This window comes from Terrapene carolina, unplaced genomic scaffold (assembly GCF_002925995.2).
Source record: "Terrapene carolina triunguis isolate 2854851 unplaced genomic scaffold, T_m_triunguis-2.0 Scaffold148, whole genome shotgun sequence".
Lineage (NCBI taxonomy): Eukaryota > Metazoa > Chordata > Testudines > Emydidae > Terrapene > Terrapene triunguis.
The window spans coordinates 1,780,785-1,801,435 of record NW_020664499.1 but is presented as its reverse complement, the minus strand read 5'-3'; the positions used below and the strand labels follow the sequence as shown (position 1 = coordinate 1,801,435).

Genomic DNA, 20,651 nt, shown 5'->3' with positions numbered 1-20,651 from the left:
GTGTTTGCTATGCACAGGGATGCACAAGCTTGAATGTGCATTTTTCTTGCTGGACAGCAGATTTAGGCATAAGTCATATAGTTTATACTTAACCCCATAGTGAAGTAGAATAAACCATAGTAATAGTGAAAAAACTTATTAAAATGTGATCTTACTGTGTTTTGAAAGGATGTTTTTGAGCTTTTGACCTCTGCGTACTAAAACTGCATGTAAAAATCGAAGGGCTTTGGTAACAACAAATATTATAAAGCTTCGATGTTGTTTAAACAAGTTATTTCTTCTCTCTCTCTCTCATACATTTGTGCTGCTTATCTAAAGGGTGGACAATTAGTATGAAGAGCCTATTACTAACCTGTTTGTTTTGGCTACAGAAGTACTACTTTGGAGGTTTTGTAAATTGGGAGTCAGGGCCGACTCTGGGGCGGCAAAAAAGCCCCCGCGGGGGGGGGGGGGGGGGGGGGCGGGCCCCGGGGGGGGGGCCGCCCTCCCCCCGGCGGCGGGGGGGGAGGGGGCAGGGCGGCGAGAGGGCGGAGGGCGCCGGGAGGAGCCCTGGGAGGAGGGCGGCGAGCCCTGGTGGGGGCTCCGCTCTCCCTCCGGCGGCCGGGGGGGAGGGTGCCGGGGGAGACAGCGGCCAGAGCGCCGGGGAGAGGGCGGCGAGCCCGGCCGTGGCCCCGCTCTCCCCGGCGGCCGGAGCGCCGCGCCGCCCCCCTCCAGGTGCCGTCCCAAGCACAAGATTGGTGGGCTGGTGCCTGGAGCCGGTCCTGTTGGGAGTGGGTTACTTTGACCTGTGACCTCCATCCTGTAGTCCTCTGGAAAATGTAGTCTGGTGTTATTTTGTTAATGCAACGGTAAATATTGTTTGTATTAGTGTTTGGTGTATTAAACATAGGAAGCCATTTCTATAATGAGGCATTGTAAGAGGGAAGTATACAACAGCATGGTTTGTCAACTCTACCTCGTTTATCTTCTGCTTTTTGGTTTAAAGGGCATGTTGGCCATTTAAGGTGCATGATTCTGCATAATTCCTGAGTATAAATAGAGGGCTGGGTTACTATGCGGTTTATTTCACCTCTGAGATTTTGTTAGGGTAGTGCATTATGAGTACTAGGAGCAAGTTTTCTATCAAAGGGCAAAACTCTCCTTGGGATTCTAGATCAGCAGGCAACTTTGTAGTCACATTTGTGGGGTAGCAGCACTATTTTATAACTTTAATTTAAAATGAAGAACCACTTGGTTTTCCAAATGATGGTAGAAATTACTTAGCCAGTCAAAAACTCCTTACAATTTAAAATTTGAGGAGTTCAAAGTCACTGAATGAGGATAGCTGCGCAAGCCTTTCCACAGAGATCAAGCTATACCTACAGTATACATTGCATCCCCTAAGGATAATAGTGTGGATATCAAATCTGCACCATGTTTCTTAGGGCAACTGGAGGCTTTATGCATCTATCAGGTGTTACATGTTTTTCAAATAATATGAATTGGAATTAAAAATAAAGGGAAGGTTTTATTTTAGAAGTAGCATATTTAATTAACAGAATTAATTTTAATGATCCATTTATATTTTTAACACTTCATACCTCTAAGGTAGCTCTGACAGGCTTAATAGAGCAGAGGTTTTCAACCTGTGGTCTGTGGACCCCTGGCAGTCCGCAGACTGTCTGATTTCCAAAGTGGTCCACACCTCTATTTGAAATTTTTTAAGAGTCCGCAAATGAAAAAAGGTTGAAAATCACGCTAGTAGAGAAATCAACTTTGGCTGAGGTTTCAAGAATGGCTTGTGACTTTATGAGTAAGGCTACGATTTTGTCATGGATATTTTTAGTAAAAGTCATGACCAGGTCACGGGCAATGAACAAAAATTCACAGAAGCCGTGACCTGACCCTGACTTTTACTAAAAATGTCCATGACAAAACGGGGATGGAGGAGGGTCCAGCACCCTGCCCTGCTGTGGCTGGGAGCTGCGGCCCTTGCCCTGTGACTGGGAACTGGGAGGGACACCCGCCCACGGGGACTGGGGAGCTGCCGGGGGATTCTCCCGCACTGCCTGCAGTGGCAGCTGGGGAGCTACTGGGGGATTCCCCCTCGCTGGTGGCGGCAGGGGTACCCCGCAGTTCCCAGCCACCATGGGAGGTAGGGTACCCTGCAGCTCCCGGCTGCAGGCTGAAGTCACAGAGGTCTGATGAAGTTATGGATTCCCTGACTTCCACGACCTCCATGACCAAACTGTAGCCTTATTTATGAGCAGTGAATTTAATGGAGTTCAGTGTTGCAATCCTACGTTTACAAATCATTGGTTTGCCCCCTCCTCCACAATCACGAGATTGACTTAACAGTTGTGAGACTTTTTAAAATAATGTGGTGTTTTTTTAATTTGCCTTCTGGCATTGGAGGTTTTAGAGTTGACATTTTCCAGCTTTTCTCTGCAACCGTGAGGGCTAGAAAGGCACCCTTTTCTTTTTTTTAAAGAATGTGAAGATTCTCGGGTAAGAACATGATTCCGAGGGCTTTAAGAAAAGCACTAGAGACCGTGACATTGGCGATACAACCGTGAGCACTGGATGCACTGCTGTAACTCTGTCCCTGACAGAGAAGACTTGCTCACAAGAGAAACCCTGCTAAATTGCAATGTGACCAAACTAGCAGAGGGCTAAAGGACTGAACTGGCATGGTGATCTGCTCTTTCTAAGGTCTGGGTTGTTGGGACAAGCTCGTGCTACGACTGCCAGCACCCGGTCTGTGCATTGTTACCATGAAACCAACACAAGTTATGTTAAAACCCTGAAACAAACAACTCTCAACAAAAGCACACAACTCTCTCACTGTGTTGTTGCAATATTTTAATACAGCATTAAAATGCTATGATACTAGAGGAAAGCTGTATACTATCCAGCTAATAAGGCACATGTCGGAATGCCATTTTATGGACAATCCACAACAGAGGCTTTACAGTCTTTTCAGCAACACAGTCACTAGTTGAGTGAGTTGTCATCTTGGTTGCTGAGGTAGGACTGGTCCCTCTGAGGCCTTTGTCCATAGGTTTTTGTTTTTAAGCTGTACAAGTTTATTAACAATTACAGAAAATAAAATCATACAAATTGGCAACTAAAATTGACAAGGTCAGTGGGTACAGCTGGTTAAAAACAAACAAAAGTCATAATAATTAAGCTAATTTTTAAAGCTGCAGAAATTCATAAGATACAGTTTTAGCACTATTATACAATGTAGTGACTGCTGTACTAAATAACCTTTTAAAGGAAACAAAAGTCCAGAACAGGATTAGGCAAACCTTCCATTTAAGCATGGTTTAAAAACAAAATCCATTACATAATCAAGCTACACGAAACGTAAAGTGTAAAAATGCTTCAAATACATGCATATTCTATCACACTATGAATTCTAATTAAAATAGACACAAATCCCTACAACAATCTACCTTGATCCTTTTCCATTATGTCCTTTGATTGACAATATTGCTTTAGCCAGTATTGCGTAGCAGCTCTCTGTTTATTGTCTGCAAACTGTCATGAATGTCAGTTTGTCAAATGATGCCCCCCCAACCAAACCTTCACACGCACCCACCCTCGCATTATGAAAAGAAAATCCCTACAATACAAAAATTGAATATCTGTGTTCCAGAATTTCTGAAAGCTGAATAGGTACTGTGCTTTCAGCATTTACTGTCTCTCTCACAAGGTCATAAAGTGATAGTATAATATTATCTGATTCTTACTCATGAATACATCTAGTTATAGCTTTGCCTAAAGAGGCAATACTTCCCAAAATACACATATAAATAAACTGCATAAGCTCATTAATAGAAGTCTATGCACTTGAATAATACATTGGTTACTTAATACTGATATTTTCATCCAAGGAAAACAAAAACAATATGGCTTAAAGAATTGCAAGGGTTTTTTGTCAGAATTATGTACCAACTTTCATATAATATTCTATGTAGACAATATTTCCTTCTTAATGTAGTTCTGTTGCATACTTTATACAAACAAAAGCATTGTAAAAAAACAAAAATGTAAATTACTTCCATAAATATTTTCTTGAGGATATACCCTTAGTTTTGCAAAATACTTAAGAAAACTCTTACCTCTGTTAGTATTCTAGTTGAGAGCAAGGCCCTTTTGAAAGCTTCCAAGTTGTAAAAACACTTTTTAAAAAAAACAAAACAAACAATACTATTTTTCTTTTTGTTAAAAGGCCCTCAAATATATACAAAAAAGTTACTGCAAAGAGTTTCCAGATAAGATAATTCAGTATTACAAGAAATATTTGTAACCATTCAAAAATTTTAACATCTAAAAAGGTTTCCAAAATACACACATAGTATTAAAACAAAACAAAAACAAACAAAAACTGAAATGAACTCCGTCAAGTATAACTCAAGATAAATACACATCTGCAAGTAAAACTGTAAAATACTTCATACAGGGGGTAAACATTAATATCAATCAACTACATCTAGTAACTGCACACGATTGTCCCTTTGAAATTCATCCTAAAAACGCAAACCGTCATCCATACATCTAAAATCTCTATCAGCCCTCTGAGCACTTAAGCAATATAAATGGACAGCAGTGGTTTTTGCAGATGTAAAACTGATATGCACTGATATTCAATCAGGAGTGGAGTGATGTCTTAAAAAATGACATTTTGAGGGGCTAAAATTCCATCAAACTTCTAATTATGTTGGCAGAAGCAAGTGAGAAACACATGCTGAGTCACTTCATTTTAACAATGCTTGTATGTTGATGAATTATTGCATGCTATTCACTGACTAGCACTTAGAATATGTACTGGACACAGGGCCGGCTCCAGGCACCAGCTTACCAAGCAGGTGCTTGGGGCAGCCACTTCGGAGAGGGGCGGCACGTCCAGCTGTTCGGCGGCAATTTGGCGGACTGTCCCTCACTCCTGCTTGGAGCGAAGGACCTCCCACCGAATTGCCGCCGCAGGTCGCGATCGCGGCTTTTTTTTTGTTTTGTTTTTGTTTGGCTGCTTGGGGCGGCCAAAACCCTGGAGCCGGCCCTGACTGGACACACACAAATGATTTAACTGCAAGCCATAGAGAACTAATCTATTTATTTCTAATACTTTCAAATGGTCTTAGTTTTCATCTACTGGTTTAAGTAGTTTCATTTTTGGAATAATGGCTATAGCTTCAAGAGTCTGCAATTCATGTCTAGTCTAAATTCCATGTTGTACAAAAAGGTAAAATATAGAGGATCCTTCTATAAATGGCCTCCTCCGATATACATAACTTCACATTATAGTTTACAGACTAGGTCCCATATAATGGGGAACTTTAAAATACACTTATTTGCAGAAATAATATTTACCTTTTGTGTATTTATTTGCAATTAAAAAACAATTTTGAGACACCAAGGCATTGGATTTTTCTCAGGTGGCATCATAATGTATTATGGGGAAGCAGCAGTAGAAACTGGGTAACCTGGGGCCAAGAGTTAAATTATTTGGGGGGTGGGGGGGAAGTATCCTCAGCTGGTGCAAACTGATGTACCCCTGTCAACTGATTTTTTTTTTTCCTGAGCAATAGTGATCCAGAAGATCGGGTATACATGAAGGTTCTGATTGACTGAAGGAAGGAAGAATTATGACTTACATGGAAAAAATGAATGCTAAAAGTCTCCAGAAGAAACAAGGAATAGGGTGTGGTGCACAGTTCAATTCACAGGTAGATAACAATCTAATGTTTATAATTAAGTTTCCCAAACATATCCATAGGATCAAATCCTGCTCTCACGTGTGCCGCTATCAGCAGACTCAGTGAAGCGACTTAAATTCCTTCGGGCAGACTTTGACTGAATTAATTTGTTCTGAATTACAAATGTTTTCACTAAGACTTGCTTTTGACTTTCAATAAAACCGCTAAAACCCAGCAGAGAATACCAGTTGATGAGTTAAAAAACTAGAGCTGATCAAAGAAAAAAATGGTAGACATTTTTCATGAAAATTTGAGGAAAAAATAATCCCATAATTTCCAGGTCAAAATCAGAAATTTTGATGAAAATTTTCAAATTTGGAAAATTTCAGCCAGTTCAACAGGTCAAAAATGGGATAAATTTTTACCAAAAAAACTGAGCAAAAATCATCTTCGCTTACTCAAAATTAATTTTTTTTATAAAGAAATGTGTAAATCTGAAATTCAGAAAATTTCAACCTTTACTAAAAACTATGCTATTACTAAAGACTAACAACTGTGAACTACTGTAGATTAACAGTGGAATATGTTCCGATACTGACCTATAAATCCATATACAATAAGGATACTTACCAATAAAGATAAATACCAAGAGCTCAACATTCCACTCCTACAAATAAACCCATCAGGAGGGGGCCGGAGTACACCTGAAACTCTGTTTGGCCATGTGGACTTTTCCCCAGATCCACCCCTTGAGGTGATGGGGTTTTTGACAATGCACAGTGAGTCTGAGTGTCCCAAAAAACCCAGAGGGAATGCCAAATTCCATCCCTGTGGATGTAGGGGCAGTGAGCATTGTGAGCTGACTTCTCCAGCTCTCTGGCATTTCATGTTATTCACTCTTTCTCCACATCCCACGGACTGCACCATATATCTTGCTTCATTGATACAGATGGAAACCATGGCCAGAATAAATTCTGCATGAAGCAACATCTACCCCTACCAGGCTCAGAGAGGAGCATGCTGCTTCCCTTTCTGCCCCCTCTTCCTGGCTTATATACCTGTGGCGCCCCCATCATGTGGAGTGGTTTTTGTGGACTCTGGGGAGAGGGGAGCAGGCCAGGGAGTGTTGCTTCCTGCTTTCCCACAGTCTTAACTCCTTCACTACCTGCTTCTGGGCCCCTCTTCTCCAGCATAAGCGGAGAGGAGGATCCCATTTGCCCCTTGATTATTTCAAATGTGCTTACTAAGTATGAATTAAAGATGTACTTACTAGGTCACCAGTGACAATACATTTGGTGGGTTTCATTCTACACCTCATTTGGGTACATTGTGCAAGATTAAGTGGTAATTGCTTAATCACCACAGGTGGAAGACTACAATAAGAGGGGGATGCTATTGGTCATGAAAGGGGTTCACTGATAGAGATGGGTAGGGAAGCTTGCATAGTCCTTTCCTGGTTCCAGCCAGCAATATTCATCCTTTCCTTTCACTAACTAAAATGGGGTGGGGTGGGGAAACTCCAAAGCCCGGAGAAGTCAATGGGAGTCTTTCCATTGACTTCATCCGGAGTTGGACCAGGACCCAAATGCATTTGATTTGTGTCTTCAGTTAATGTGCTGACATTTCTAACATGTAGGATAATATGATGACATGAATGTTTAACCTCCAACAAGTATGTTAAAAAAAAAAAGGGTTATTCTATGCATATGCAAATGGTAGTTGAATTAAAGCCACATTGGATATATATTTGGGAACCTTGCTTTAAAGCATTCCCTAGAAATCTATAAGGTAAAAGTAATGCAGTACTGAACCTGAACAAATAACATTTAAAATGGTACTAATGTGAAAAAGGCAACAATTTTGTTTAATAATGTCCTTCAACTGGTCTATGTTAAGATCCTGCAGTGGCTTAAATATAGCATGTAATTATAGCTACATATAACTACATATTTTGCAGCTCTGATGTTCATCAACAGCAGGGCCGGCTCCAGGCACCAGCACAGCAAGCAGGTGCTTGAGGCGGCCAACGGAAAGGGGCGGCACGTCTGGCTCTTCGGCGGCAATTCGGCGGCGAGTCCCTCAGTCCCTCTCGGAGGGAAGGACCTGCCGCTGAATTGCTGCCGAAGAATGAAGCGGCGGCAGTAGAGCTGCCGCTGAAGTGCCGCCAATCGTGGCTTTTTTTTTTTTCCCGCCGCTTGGGGTGGCAAAAATGCTGGAGCTGGCCCTGATCAATAGTATTTCTTCTTTAAGTGGTTGCCACGAATTTGAAATTATTTTGAAATGGAGGGGCAGATTGGTTGATACATTCTTAGCTTTATGAAGAAACCGGCTTTTCTCTTAGCTTTTGTTTGGTGCTATTTCTTAACTTTTCCTTTAGCTGGATCTTAAGTGTCAAAGAAATTGCTGCTAATATACCATTAAGTGCTCAAGGGAAAAAATTATAGCCAGTTTATTGTACGGCCTTCTTGCAATATTCCCCTTTGCATTACTGACACCCCAAACAATGGGTCAAAATTAACACTGAGGCCAAGTTTTAAAAACCCACCTCTAAACTGGCATGCACAAATTTTCTTATTTCATGGGCAAACTAAGAAGATTTGTTTAGAAAATCTGTCCCTAAGTGTACTTTTCAGTCTTCGGCTAAGAATGCGTTCCCTCTTGAAGAAGCTAACTGTCTCACTTGATTGAGGCAATCAAAATCTGTGATCAATGTTAAATTTCAGTCATTTTTGTTTTAAATTATGGTACTGCTAACTGGGCAAAATTAGTCTCAAAGTGTTTAACTTAATATTATTTTGTAATTATATAGCAGTTTTCATCCAACAATGTCAAAAGGCCTTTAGACATTAAATAAACCTCACAACACCCTGGTGAGGTAGGTATGTTAAGTATTATTATCCCCATTTTGCAGATGGGGAAACTGAGGCATGGAGAGGTTCAGAGAGTTGCCCAATGTCAAACAGCAGGCCACTGGCAGAACCCAGGACAGAATCCGTGTGTCCTGTCTCCCAGTACACTACTCTAACTAGTAGACCACATTACTTACAACTTGAATTTTTGGGTTCCCCATACATTGTGAAAACTGAATTTTGTGTGAAATTTCTAAACAAATCATTTTTTGCCCTGTTCACAGACAAACATGGAAATGGCAAAAGTTTCACTCTAGATCAACTTTGTGAAGATCTTCACATTTCACATGTGAATGCTTACTACAAATTTTTAATCTGCTTTACAAGACTCTGACTGGTTGTACTGGTACCACCTCATCCTACCTTGGCATGTGATAACTCTGGATTGTATCTATCAGATTTAACTTTGAAACAGCTTTAACTTGCTATGAGTGTTTTGAATTTAAAACAGTTCCACTACATAACAATAACACACACATCCATTTCTTAAAGAAAATGTCATGAAAATGATCGATTTAAAAAAAACACCCTCCTGTAGCTTTCTATAGAAGCTTTCTATAGCTTTCTATAGAAGTGGATGACACATACCAGTCTTATTCATTCTGTCCTTTTGCCAATCTACTCTTAAAAATACATACAAAACCAGACTACTGCCTTGAGGTACTTTCATTTCATGACATTCCCCAATCTCTGATAACGTATTTTTCTTTGTAACAGGATCTTCCTGCACAAAGTCCCTTCTACCTGAAATAGGACAACCACATACAATTACTACATTTCTCCTAACCTATATAGATGTTTTAGAAAGACAGAGAAGAGGGTAGGTTATGTTCTTCATGCCCTATACAACCCCTGTGGCTACATAAGTATATACTTTTATATTAATAAATTTGCACAGTAGAAAACAGGTCATAAAAATATTTCCAGAAAGTGGCTTTCGAACTAGTATAAATATTAAGTCTGGTTACTCACTCAATTAGGGCTTGGGGACAAATTTCATCATTCTCATTCCCCATTATTCACAGTAAATTTAGTGTGCTTGTGGCCTAATGAATAGCAAATACACATAAAGGGCCCATTTAAAAGAAATTATATGACAAGAGAAGGATTTCAGTCAATCACAGCCTGAAGAAAGCAAACACTATTCTCTCCCAAAAGATGCTGGAATCCTTACTGACAATCCGTCCAGCTGCTATTCTCCATTTCCATAAAAAAAAACCCCACTCCCTCAAACAATTATACACTTTGTTTTACCTTCACTGAGTCCACCTACGCCCTACCCAAGTTATATTAAGCAGTGGAAGTCCAAGAAAGCAGCAGCATGAAACTTTCAAATCTTCCAAAGCAAGGAAAACATGATAGTTTCCCTTCTTTAATGCTGTGGCTTGTTGAATCTTCCTTTGTCTTGTCGTATAAGAGAATAATGTTCATGGGGTTAGCGAGCACTCCCAATTAGTGGCCTTGCAGGTTACCTAAGTCCTGCAAAAGCCATTCATAATGTTTACTCCCCAGTGAACATTATATCTTGCCTAACACACAGCACTTCTCTTCATTTCACCTGGCCATGATATAGGAACCGTGTAAACAATCAACAGAAACCACAGCAGTGGTTCCATTGTGAACACTATCAGTAACACTGTTTGATAGATATATAGATAGATCGATATATAAAACACACCATAGTCCTATAAATATATCTTGCACGTATACACATACACAGGAAAAGTGTTACATTCTATTAATGGTAAGGCATATTATTAGTTTAAAGATAGGCAAAATTGGCAATCTTTTTTTAGTTTTTTTTTTTTTGTCTTGGATTCTGTGTTGCTGTTGACCGCGTGCTGCCAAAGGATCTCGCAGGATGATGGGGACGGAAGAGGCCACCCTTGAAGGTTTATTGCACACGACGGCAGTAGTAGCCCAAAACTTTGCACTTCTCACACAGATGCTGAGGATGCTCCTTGCTCTGATCTGAAACATCCAGGCCATCCGGCTTTTCCAGGGGTCTCTGCAGGGAAGAAAGGGAATAGCGCATACTATAGTAAATGTCACTGACAATCGATCGTGAATAGGCCTACAAACCCAACTTTTAAGGTTATTTTGCTAGACTAATGGTGCTATATTTCTTTCCTGAAAAGCCAAAACATGTTGCCAGCCACCTGGCTCTGCAGTGGTGGGAACTGTCTCGACAGCATGAATGTCATTCCCTTTCACACAAGGTCTTGTAAACCCTTACTCTAGCTATATTGCTAAAAAAGACTTCATTTATAACCTCATGCTATAAAACAGCCCCATTTATTGACTTGGCCTCAGTGATTGTGTCCCAAAGGCATTAGCACTTAGAACATAGGTATCCCATTGCCCCAGGCACGCCAGGGGGGTTAACGCCATTAGGATTCAGTGCTAATACCAACAAGTCATCTTGCCAATGTACGGTTATGAAACAAGTGACGGAGGTTTGCCTGACACACACCTCCATATTTGGAGAGCTGGAATTTCCCAAACACAGCAGCTGCCAAAGTAGGGGAAGAAAACTGCTCAACTAGTAACATGGTTAAGTATTTGTAATAACAGTTAAGTAAGATTTGGTGGGGGGACAGAGGAGGGAATCAGCAAAACAGGGAGTGAAAATTCCTCAGATTTACTAGATCTTGTACTTTAAATTTCCCTAAGATCTAAAAGCTTTCACATTTGTTTAAAAAATAAAACACCCACACTGTATATCAAAGCAAGGCTGCCTGTTTGAAAGATCTGATGGGTACAAAGGTGAGAGAGACATAAAGATGAAACAATACAGTGTGCACTTTATAGTGGAATCATGAAAATGTATAACTTCTCTGGCTTTCTAAGAGTCAGGGGTAAAAGTAAGTCCAGTGACTTACCAGTATGCTGGGGCCAGCTCTGGCCCCCGGAAGGGGCTTGGCCTAGGGCGGAAGGGGCGTGGCTGAGGGAGTCAGAGCCAGCCCCAGCCCACTCTGTAAGGTAAGTGCCCCCGCCCCCGCCGGGGTAGCAGCAGCAGCCCGGGGCTCCCCCGCTTCTACCGCCCCGGCCCTGTAAATAGCTGTGGGAGCCCTGGGGAAGCAGCGGAGCTCCGGCGGCTATTTAAAGGACCGGGGCGGCGGAGGCAGCTACCCCTGGGCTCCGGGGGCTATTTAAAGGACCCGGGGATCCCCTGCTTCTACAGCCCCGGCCGGTACACCGTACCGGGGTGTACTGGCTTACTTTCACTTCTGCTAAGAGTGCATTTAAAAGGCAGTCTGGTTGCGTGATGGTTTGCAATAAAGGCAGCAGTGAGTGTTCCACGGTACTGTGGATAGTGACAGCGAATGGGGTGAAATCTGAAAACAAGCCAAAGATTTTCCACTGTTTTAGGAATAGTAGCTTCTTGCTGACTGTCTCAAAATATTGTTCTTGGGGAGGGAAGTGGAGAAATATACAGTAGACATTTAACCCTGTTCACCTCCCTGCCCCATTCCCAAACCCTCGCTCCAATCTTGCCTGAAGCGATAAAATGTTAAGAGCATTCGATGTTCTAAATTATTAAGATTTCTAAATTAACAACAATTGACTAGATGATCATGATGGTCCCTTCTGGCTTAAAGTCTATGAGTTTATGAATTTAAATGTCTGCTCTTCATTCCAGCGTACCCCTCTTAAAATACTGAGCATCAAAACGAAAAGGCCATTTGAAACTTTTAGTGCAAGTAGTAACAACCCAGAGTTGAAGAGGTACATTTTATTGCATTCTAAAAGAAGAATAAAATAAGCCAAAATCTACTATATTCTACTTAGCCCAAGAAAGGATACCCTCAACTTCTTGCTGTGTTCATTCTTGTTTCTGAGCGCTGAGATGAACATTTTCACTTATTGGCTTTCACAGATAGTAATAATAGCAAATGGAATTAATTCTGCGGAGATTGCCAATAGTTTGTTCACCCCTTTCTCTACAGTACATGGTCCAATGCTTTGTCCACTTGGGGCCAGATTCTGAACTGGTGTAAACGTGCATAGTTCTGTTTACTTCAAGGGACTAGCACATGATTAAACTTAATCACAAACTTCAGTACTTAGCTGGATCAAGTACAGCATTCCCAGCATTCAAAGCCTGTGAAAGATTCCCACTGACTTCAGTGGGCTTTGGAACAGGCTATTAATGAGTTCCTTAAAAACAGAGCATTAGAACTGGGATTCCAGCCCTGTGCTCATTCCACTAGGCCGCACAGTGGTTCTGCCAGTCTAGTAACGGAGATATATAAAACCAAGATGAATAAGCAATGTAAGGTCTGTTTTCAATTGGGAAAAACGGTCATCCCCCCTTGTCCCCCCCTCCCCCGCAAATATTTCCTTCATATGTCACCCAAGGAGATGTGTTGGATAATATATGTTTTCCCTGAAGTTTGACCGCCATCTGCAATACAGTCTAAGTTGAGGTTCAGGCACTACAAGAGTTAATTTGTACCCCAAGAGGAGAGCTTCTGGAAGCTTTGAAATGCTACAGTTAAAACAGAGCAGCCATTCGGCACAGCTCTGATTGCTTCTACATACTAGCTATGCTCTGATTAAAGAGAAAAATACAGCAGTTATCATGTTTATTGATATAAGCCAGCTTTTTTTTTTTTTTTTTTTAACACAAGGCCTCGGGAATCGTTTTTCCTGGAAATAGTGCAAAGGACGTTGGGAATGCCTTGGAGTGCCAAGAGTTTCTTGGACTGCTGTCAGAAACAATACCTCTCCATGGTTTGCGTTCCCCCTGTGATGACTGAGCTCAGCTTTTTTGGCCTGGGAGCCACTTAGATTTCAGAAATGTTATTGTTACCAGCACGTTACGACATACAGGCTGGGGAAAGAAGGGTTATGAACACAGGAAACCAGGTTGCTTGGGGCCAGCTGGAAGGCACAAAGCAGTGTTAGGGCTGCTATTTTGATGAGGTTAGAGGACTATATCTCCAGAAACTACACTATGTATAGAGAGGTTGAATAAAAAAAATAAAATGTGTTGCTTCAATATTTAAATGCACTGAAGGGCTTGGCTTTGGTGTGTATCTAAGTTATTTGCTGTAAAAATTAATCTGCCCCATTCCTATTATTCCTTTATCATTAGTAATGATAAAACAAATATTTCATAATAAAAAAACAACGTGGAGAGTGATAGGATGAGAGCAGCATTCCTGCTCCACCCTTTTTACACCATGTGAAAGGTCCAGAGTGGTGTAAAGAGGCCCTAAAAGCCCCATGTCCAGCTGTAGCAGAATTCCCCTAGCACAGGCATGGTGCAGTACAGCTATAAGGCTGCCTCCTGAAGTTCTGGGAGGTGTACCGGGGGGACAAGGGGTTGGTGGCAGGAGGGATGTATTGAGGGATGCAGGCTGCAGAGACTCAGAGCTAGCTGCTGTAACATAGACAGGCCCACAGGGCTATCTAAGGGTATGTCTACAGTACAAGTGCTACAGCGATGCAGCTATAGTGCTGTAATATAGACCCTACAGAAATGGAAGGAGTTTTTCTGTCATTGGAGTAAATCCACCCACTTGAGAGATGGTAGCTAGGTCAGTGGAAGAATTCTTCCATCGATCTAGGTGCATCTACAGTGTGGTTAGCTCAACCTAACTACGTTGCACACGGCATGACATTTTTTGCACCCTTGAGTGATGTTGCTAGGTCAACCTAGGTTTTAGGTGTAGATCAGGCCTAAGTTATGTCAAGAGCCTCTTCAGCACCCCAAGATCTGGAGGGCACAAAGGTGGCTTAAAGACACCACAGCCCCCTCCCCTGGGCTGCAGGCTCTGTGACGCACCTCTTAGAGGCCCATCAGGGAATCTCACTTATGTTTCTTTGGTCACAAGTGCTGGTCACTGGAAAAATAAGAAACTGAGAAGTAGTGATGGTAAAACAAAACAAAAAAACAACTGTTAAAAAATGTTCATTGGGAAAATGGCTTTTCAGTTTATGAATGCTTTCATGGAAAAAATATCCATTTTTCACTGAAATTTTTCAAGTTTTTATTGAAAAACTGAAACTGTTTTAAACTGAAAAAATTGGGTTTTGGTGTTTTGTTTTTTCAATGAAAACCCATTTTTGTAATTGACAAAAATTGAAAAAAAAATCTAGTTTTTCACATAAAGTTTTCTTTGTGTGTGGGGTGAGAGAGGGGGAAAGAAAATTCTGACCACCTCTACTGAGAAGGCGTTGGGCTGCAGTGACTATGCTGTTGCCTGCATGGAATAAAGCTGAAATGATTCTATATTTAAACAGCAAGGCCTGCTTCCCAAATTAACTTTTAATTGAAGCCTTTTGCTAAGCCACATTCAGCATTTTTCTGATTATAATCCCCACCCCAGTAAATAAATAATTAACAAACCAAAACACCAAAAAAACAAATGAAACCTTATGAGTTGTTAGAAAAATAAGGCGAGTCTGCACGAGCAATGGAAGTAAAACCAGGGACAGTGCACCACTGTCCATCACTGCCTGTCTACAAGTGTTAATTTACAGTCGCAGATGTGTGTACTGTAATGGATCTAAGCTCACTGCGCTATGTCTCAAAGGTACGGTACAGAGTTCATATTCTGGCTTTGATCATCCCTTTTGAGATTCACAGCCCTCTGTTTGTGGATCTTTCCCTTCCTGTGTGAAAAGAGAGGCCCTCCCTCTCACCCCCTACCTGTGGAGGCTTCTCAATGTTTCCCTAAGTCTGTGTTTGCAGGAGGGTTGGAGACGGCACATGCAGGGGAAAGGAAAAGCTGGTCCAGAAGAATGAAATATACTTAGGAGAGATAATTCAGCTTCTCTCCAACGGAGCTGTACCCCCAAGGAGATGGGGTTGACAGGAGCATTAAGGTGCAGAGCCAGTGTGGAGACAAAATGTCTCCTGCAGATCCAGAGAGATTCTTCCTGTCTGGGGGCATGCTTCAAGGTCATTCCCATGGGATGGTGTGAGGGAATCTCCACATGGGGGTCCTCATGGATGTTCACTTCCCCCCTCACAGATTGTACCATGGACTGGAATGACCTGCCCTGTTTTTAGAGTTGTATTTTTAAGCCTAAAATTACCTTGTTTGGAAGGGAGAGCAAGCTGATATGCGGAGGAGAGCTATGAAATAATAAGAGCACAGAGAGAGAAGGCCAGCCAGGCCCTGGCTCATAATAGAAATAGAAAGCGGAACTTAATGAAATTCAAATGCAAGTGAACAAACAGCATGTAATTAACCCATGGGATTAATTGTTTCAAGGTCTTAATGAGGTAAATAGATTTGCATGGTTTAAATAAAGGATTAGACATGTATGAATTAAAATAGACTCTACAATTACACCAGATAGGATAACAGTTACAAGGGTTTGTGATCCTCAAGTGGTCAGAAATTTCCCCCATGACACTGGTATATCATTATAGGTTTGTTCTTGCTTTTCTCTGAAGGATCCAGCATTAGCCATTGTCAGATCATTGGCCTGTTCAAAGACAGCAGTTCCTATGTGAACTTTAAATGCAATTAATAATCTTATCAAGAGTATACACAATGTGTTTGTAGTGTCAGTCTACATTTTGCCCATCTGGTACATCTCCATCAGTCTTGTTATGCAGTAATGAATTTAGCCCTGAGAATGAAAGTACGAAGTGTTGTGCTAAAGCAGGGGTGGACAAACTTTTTGGGCTGAGGGCCACATCTGGGTGGGGAAATTGTATGCAGGGCTGGGGCAGGGGGTTGGGGTATGGGAGGGGGTGTGGTGTGCAGGAAGGGGCTCAGGGCAAGGGATTGGGGCAGAGGAGGGGTGCGGGGTATATGAGGGGGCTGAGGGTAGGGGCTTGGGGTGCAGGAGGGGTGCAGAGTGCAAGAGGGGGCTCAAGGCAGAGGTGCCGGAGCGGTGCGGACTGTGGGAGGGGGCTCAGAGCAGGGGTTTGGGGTGCAGGAGGGGTGCAGTGTATGAGGGGGCTTAGGGCGGGGAGTTGGGGGGAGGGGTGCAGGAGGGGTTCGGGCTCCGGTGTGGCAGCGGCGCGCACCAGGGCCAGGGCAGGGGCAGAGGGCTCCGTGTGCACTGCCCTTGCCGCGCCTCCAGGTATCTCCCCCGAAGCTCCCATTGGCCATGGTTCCCCGTTCCTGGCCAATGGGAGCTGTGGGGGGGCGGTGCCTGGAGGCAAGGGCCCGGGGGCCGTAGGGATGTTGGGCCAGCTGCTGCTGAGAGCGGCGCGGGGCCCGCGGCGCCACGGGGGGCAATCCCGTGGGCCAGATCCAAAGCCCTGATGGGCCGGATCCGGCCCACGGGCCGTAGTTTGCCCACCCCTGTGCTAAAGCCAAAAGAAAATAAGAATGATCAATCATATCAGAAGTTTAAGTAATATTAATAAGTAGGGCAGTTTGTATATAGCTGACATAATTCTGCATTTCTACTAACAGATAAAAAAATGTTCCCCTGTGTTTAATTATGCACTCCCATTAGAGTGACGCATTTTTAATGGTACAAATAGCTCTGGAATAATAGTCTTGTTTTCACTGGACTGCACCATTCCGTTAGTAGAAGTAAGCTCTTTGAGGCTATTGTATGTTTGTACAGTTTGTACAGTGCCTAGCAAATGGAGCCCAACTTAGTTGTAGCCTTTAGGAAGTACCACGATAAAAATGTTAAACAATAACAAAAGACTGCTGTGTGCAAAACTGAACTGGCATTTTGTGAGGCAGAGCTGATGCAGCCTGTTAATTTGGAGTGATATATACACACACTGTGCTCTCTCAGGGTTACTTTAATTGTTGTTCTTGTTCCTTGCTGAAATAAGACATTCAGATTGGAAGTATCTGGTTACTCTTTGGGCTTGGCTACACTTGCAAGTTAGAGCACATTAAAGCAGCCATGGGCGCCCTAGCTCACTACCTGTCCACACTGGCATGTTCAGAAAAATAATGCCATTTGATGGTATTTTTTTTCAGCTTTCATTATGGTAATGCCATTTGATGGTCCATAGGGATTTCATGGCAGCAGCACAGGAAGGAGGAGTGGAGGACCAGCAGTGAAACAATTGAGGAATGAAAATCATAAGACATGGGGAGCTTCACACAAAGCAAAAAGAAACCATCAAATGAAGCTACATCAGCCTGTGACAAGCTTTGAGACTGCCTAGATCCAACCAAACTGTGTGTGATAATTCATCATAATTTATTATTTGGGGAGCATCGGCAACACCTTCCACTATACAAATTCTTCCATCCCTTCTTTTACAGAGCTTGAATGCCTTATTTGTACACGGTGCTATAAAAACATTGAGAAGACTTATCCTACCCCAAAGAGATTCTAATCTAATTTGGACGGATAGGGTGTGTGGAATAACAGTGCAAGACTGAATGGAGACCTTCTCTGTGGGCAGCTGGCATTGGAACTCAATGGGTTGTAAGAAGCAAAGAGCAGGTGGCCAGCCCATGGAATTGTGGCTGTTCCAAGCAGAAAGGACCTAATGCTGAACGGTGTGCATGGGAGAAGACAAAAAGAGACTGCAGAGCATATGAAACAAGCAGAGGCACTGGAGGGGATGGAAGAAGAGAAATGTAGGTGGGAACAGTCGTGACAAGCTTGGAAGTTGAAAACAACTAGTTTGTATTTGACACTAGGAAAGGGATAGAAAATAAGACAAAATTTCATAATGCCACTATATAAATCCAGGGTACATCCACACCTTGAATTCTGCGTGCAGTTCTGGTCTTTCCATCACAAAACAGATTTATTTGTATTGGAAAAGATAAAGAAAAAGGCAACAAAATGAACAACTTCCATATGAGGAGAGATTAAAAAGATTAGAACTGCTCATCTTAGAAAAGAGATAACTAAGAGGAGATATGATGGAGGTCTATAAAATCATGAATGGTGTGGAGAAAGTGTATAAGGAAGTGTTATTTACCCCTTCACATAACACAAGAACTAGGGGTGACCCGATGAAAAGAATAGGCATCAGGTTTAAAACAAACAAAAGAAAGTGCTTCTTCATACAATGCATAGTCAACCTTTGGAACTTGTTGCCAGGGGATGTTGTGAAGGCCAAAACTATAACTGAGTTAAAAAAAGAGCTAAATAAGTTTATGATAGGTCCATCAATGGCTGTTCACCAAGATGGTCAGGGATGTAACCCTTAAATCTCTGACTAGCAGAAGCTGGTATACTGGACAACAGGGGATGGATCACTCGAAAATGCCCTGCTCTTTTCATTCCCTCTGAAGCATCTGGCAGCGGCCACTGTCAGAAGGCAGGACACGGTCTGACCCAGTATGACGTTCTTCTGTTCTAATTAATGGAAGTTAGGAGTGATTTTGTGTAACTATTTTCAGGCCAAGTCCTCAGCTGGTGTACATTGATTAATGGGACTATGTTAATATGGCTATATCACCAGTTGAGGATATGGCCCTTTGTGCTTTTAATTATGTTCATGTCAAGATGCCCTTTTCCTTTGTAGGTCACAATCAAGCATTTATCAAGTGGTAGTGATAGGAATGAGCAGGGGGTTAGGATACTAAACCCAACCATACTGCAGCTAAGAAGCATTGAACAGATACTGAGATTCTTGCATCATCAACAATTTTGTCAACATCAACAATTTATTATCAAAGAAAAGAAATACTGACTGAAGCAGAGCACTGGCCATTCTTTTTCCTTTATGGGCCAGTACCTCTGGATGTTGTTGACTGCAAACAGCTGGTGCTATTAAGCCTTGCTGCATACCTTCTTCTTAAAAAAAGGAATTCTGAGTGATAGGGATATATCCCTCTAATGACATTTTGAAGCATGGTGACTTTTCAGTGAAAGAACAGAATATAGTAAATTTGGTTCTTCTGCTTGCATAAACTAGCATTTGCACAGCACACTTTGAATACAGGACCTACCCCAGTAATACCACAAAGTATTTGGACTAGAACGGAGTGAAATTTTTTGACTGAAACATTTTCCAGCAAAAAATGCAGATTCAGTGACACTGAAACATTTCACGAATTTATATTAATCTTAGTGAATTGTTTCAGTCAAAACGTCCCTCCCCCAAAAAAAATCCTCCAAAAAAAGAAACATTTTGTTCTGACATTTTCCAGAAGAAACATTTTTGATTTTAGCATTCAAATTTATTTTTGATTTTGAAATTTCCTTTCAATGTATTTTTAAAAAATTTTAAATGTAATAACTTGCTTTAAATTAAAATGAAGCATTTGATTTTGGGTGGAACAAAATGTTTTGTTTGACCTGAAATGATATTTTTTGCCCTTTTGATTAGCTGAAACTTTAGACAAAAATCATTTTTGGTTTGACCCAAATGATTTTTTTGAAATTGCCAGTGAACTGAAAAATCCATTATCCACCCAGCTCTAATTTCACAAGAGAATTTCCCAAGTAGTGCAGCCCAGTAGTCTGTGTCTTATAGAGTACGTCTGTACTGCCGTGTCAGCGGACTTGGGCTAGGGCTGCGGGGCTATAAAATTGCAGTGTAGGCGCTCGGGCTCGGGGACCCTCCCCACGGTTGGGGTCTCAGAGCCCAGGCTCCAGTCCAAGCCCAAATGCCTACATTGCAATTTTATAGCCCCACAATCGCGAGCCTGAGTTAGCTGACACAGGGTCAGCTGTGGGTGTTTTACTGCAGTGTAGACATACCCATAATGGCCAATGTTAAATGATTCAGAGCACGGCACAAATCCCTTATATTGGTCTGATCCTACACTGTTGAAGTCAATAGGAATTTTCTCACTGACTTCAATGAGCACAGGTTCAGGCCCACTGAACCTAATTGCACCATGGGAGGAGGAACAGATTTCATCCTCACTCTATCTGCTTATGTCTTGAAGCATGAAGACTGAAAGCACTTGCAAATTTTATACTAGCTACTGAAACTGCAGATCACTTTAATCCCTTCACAATTTTATTAAGATGAAGAGCCCTCTATCAGAATGGCATAGCAAAGATCAAACAATGACAGCTGTGATTACAAGTCCATATGCTTCTGCATGAGGGGAGGCTTCTTCAACTGCCATCAAATATGGTGATTTATAAATCTCATGCTATTTTAAAAACCAAGAACTGGACCAGGAAGGAAGAAAAGGACAAA

At 42.0% G+C, this 20,651-nt stretch overlaps 1 protein-coding gene across 1 annotated transcript in view; it reads right to left on the bottom strand.

Annotated features, from left to right (window-relative positions):
- Positions 1-9,286: 9,286 nt before the first annotated feature.
- LOC113406900 (zinc finger CCHC domain-containing protein 24-like) overlaps positions 9,287-20,651 on the bottom strand; it is a 164,768-nt gene continuing 153,403 nt past the window's right edge. The window contains exon 4 of the mRNA XM_026653762.1: positions 9,287-10,598. Within this exon, the coding sequence (XP_026509547.1) occupies positions 10,485-10,598 (114 nt within the window). The 3' untranslated portion in view covers positions 9,287-10,484. The remainder of the gene's footprint in view (positions 10,599-20,651) is intronic.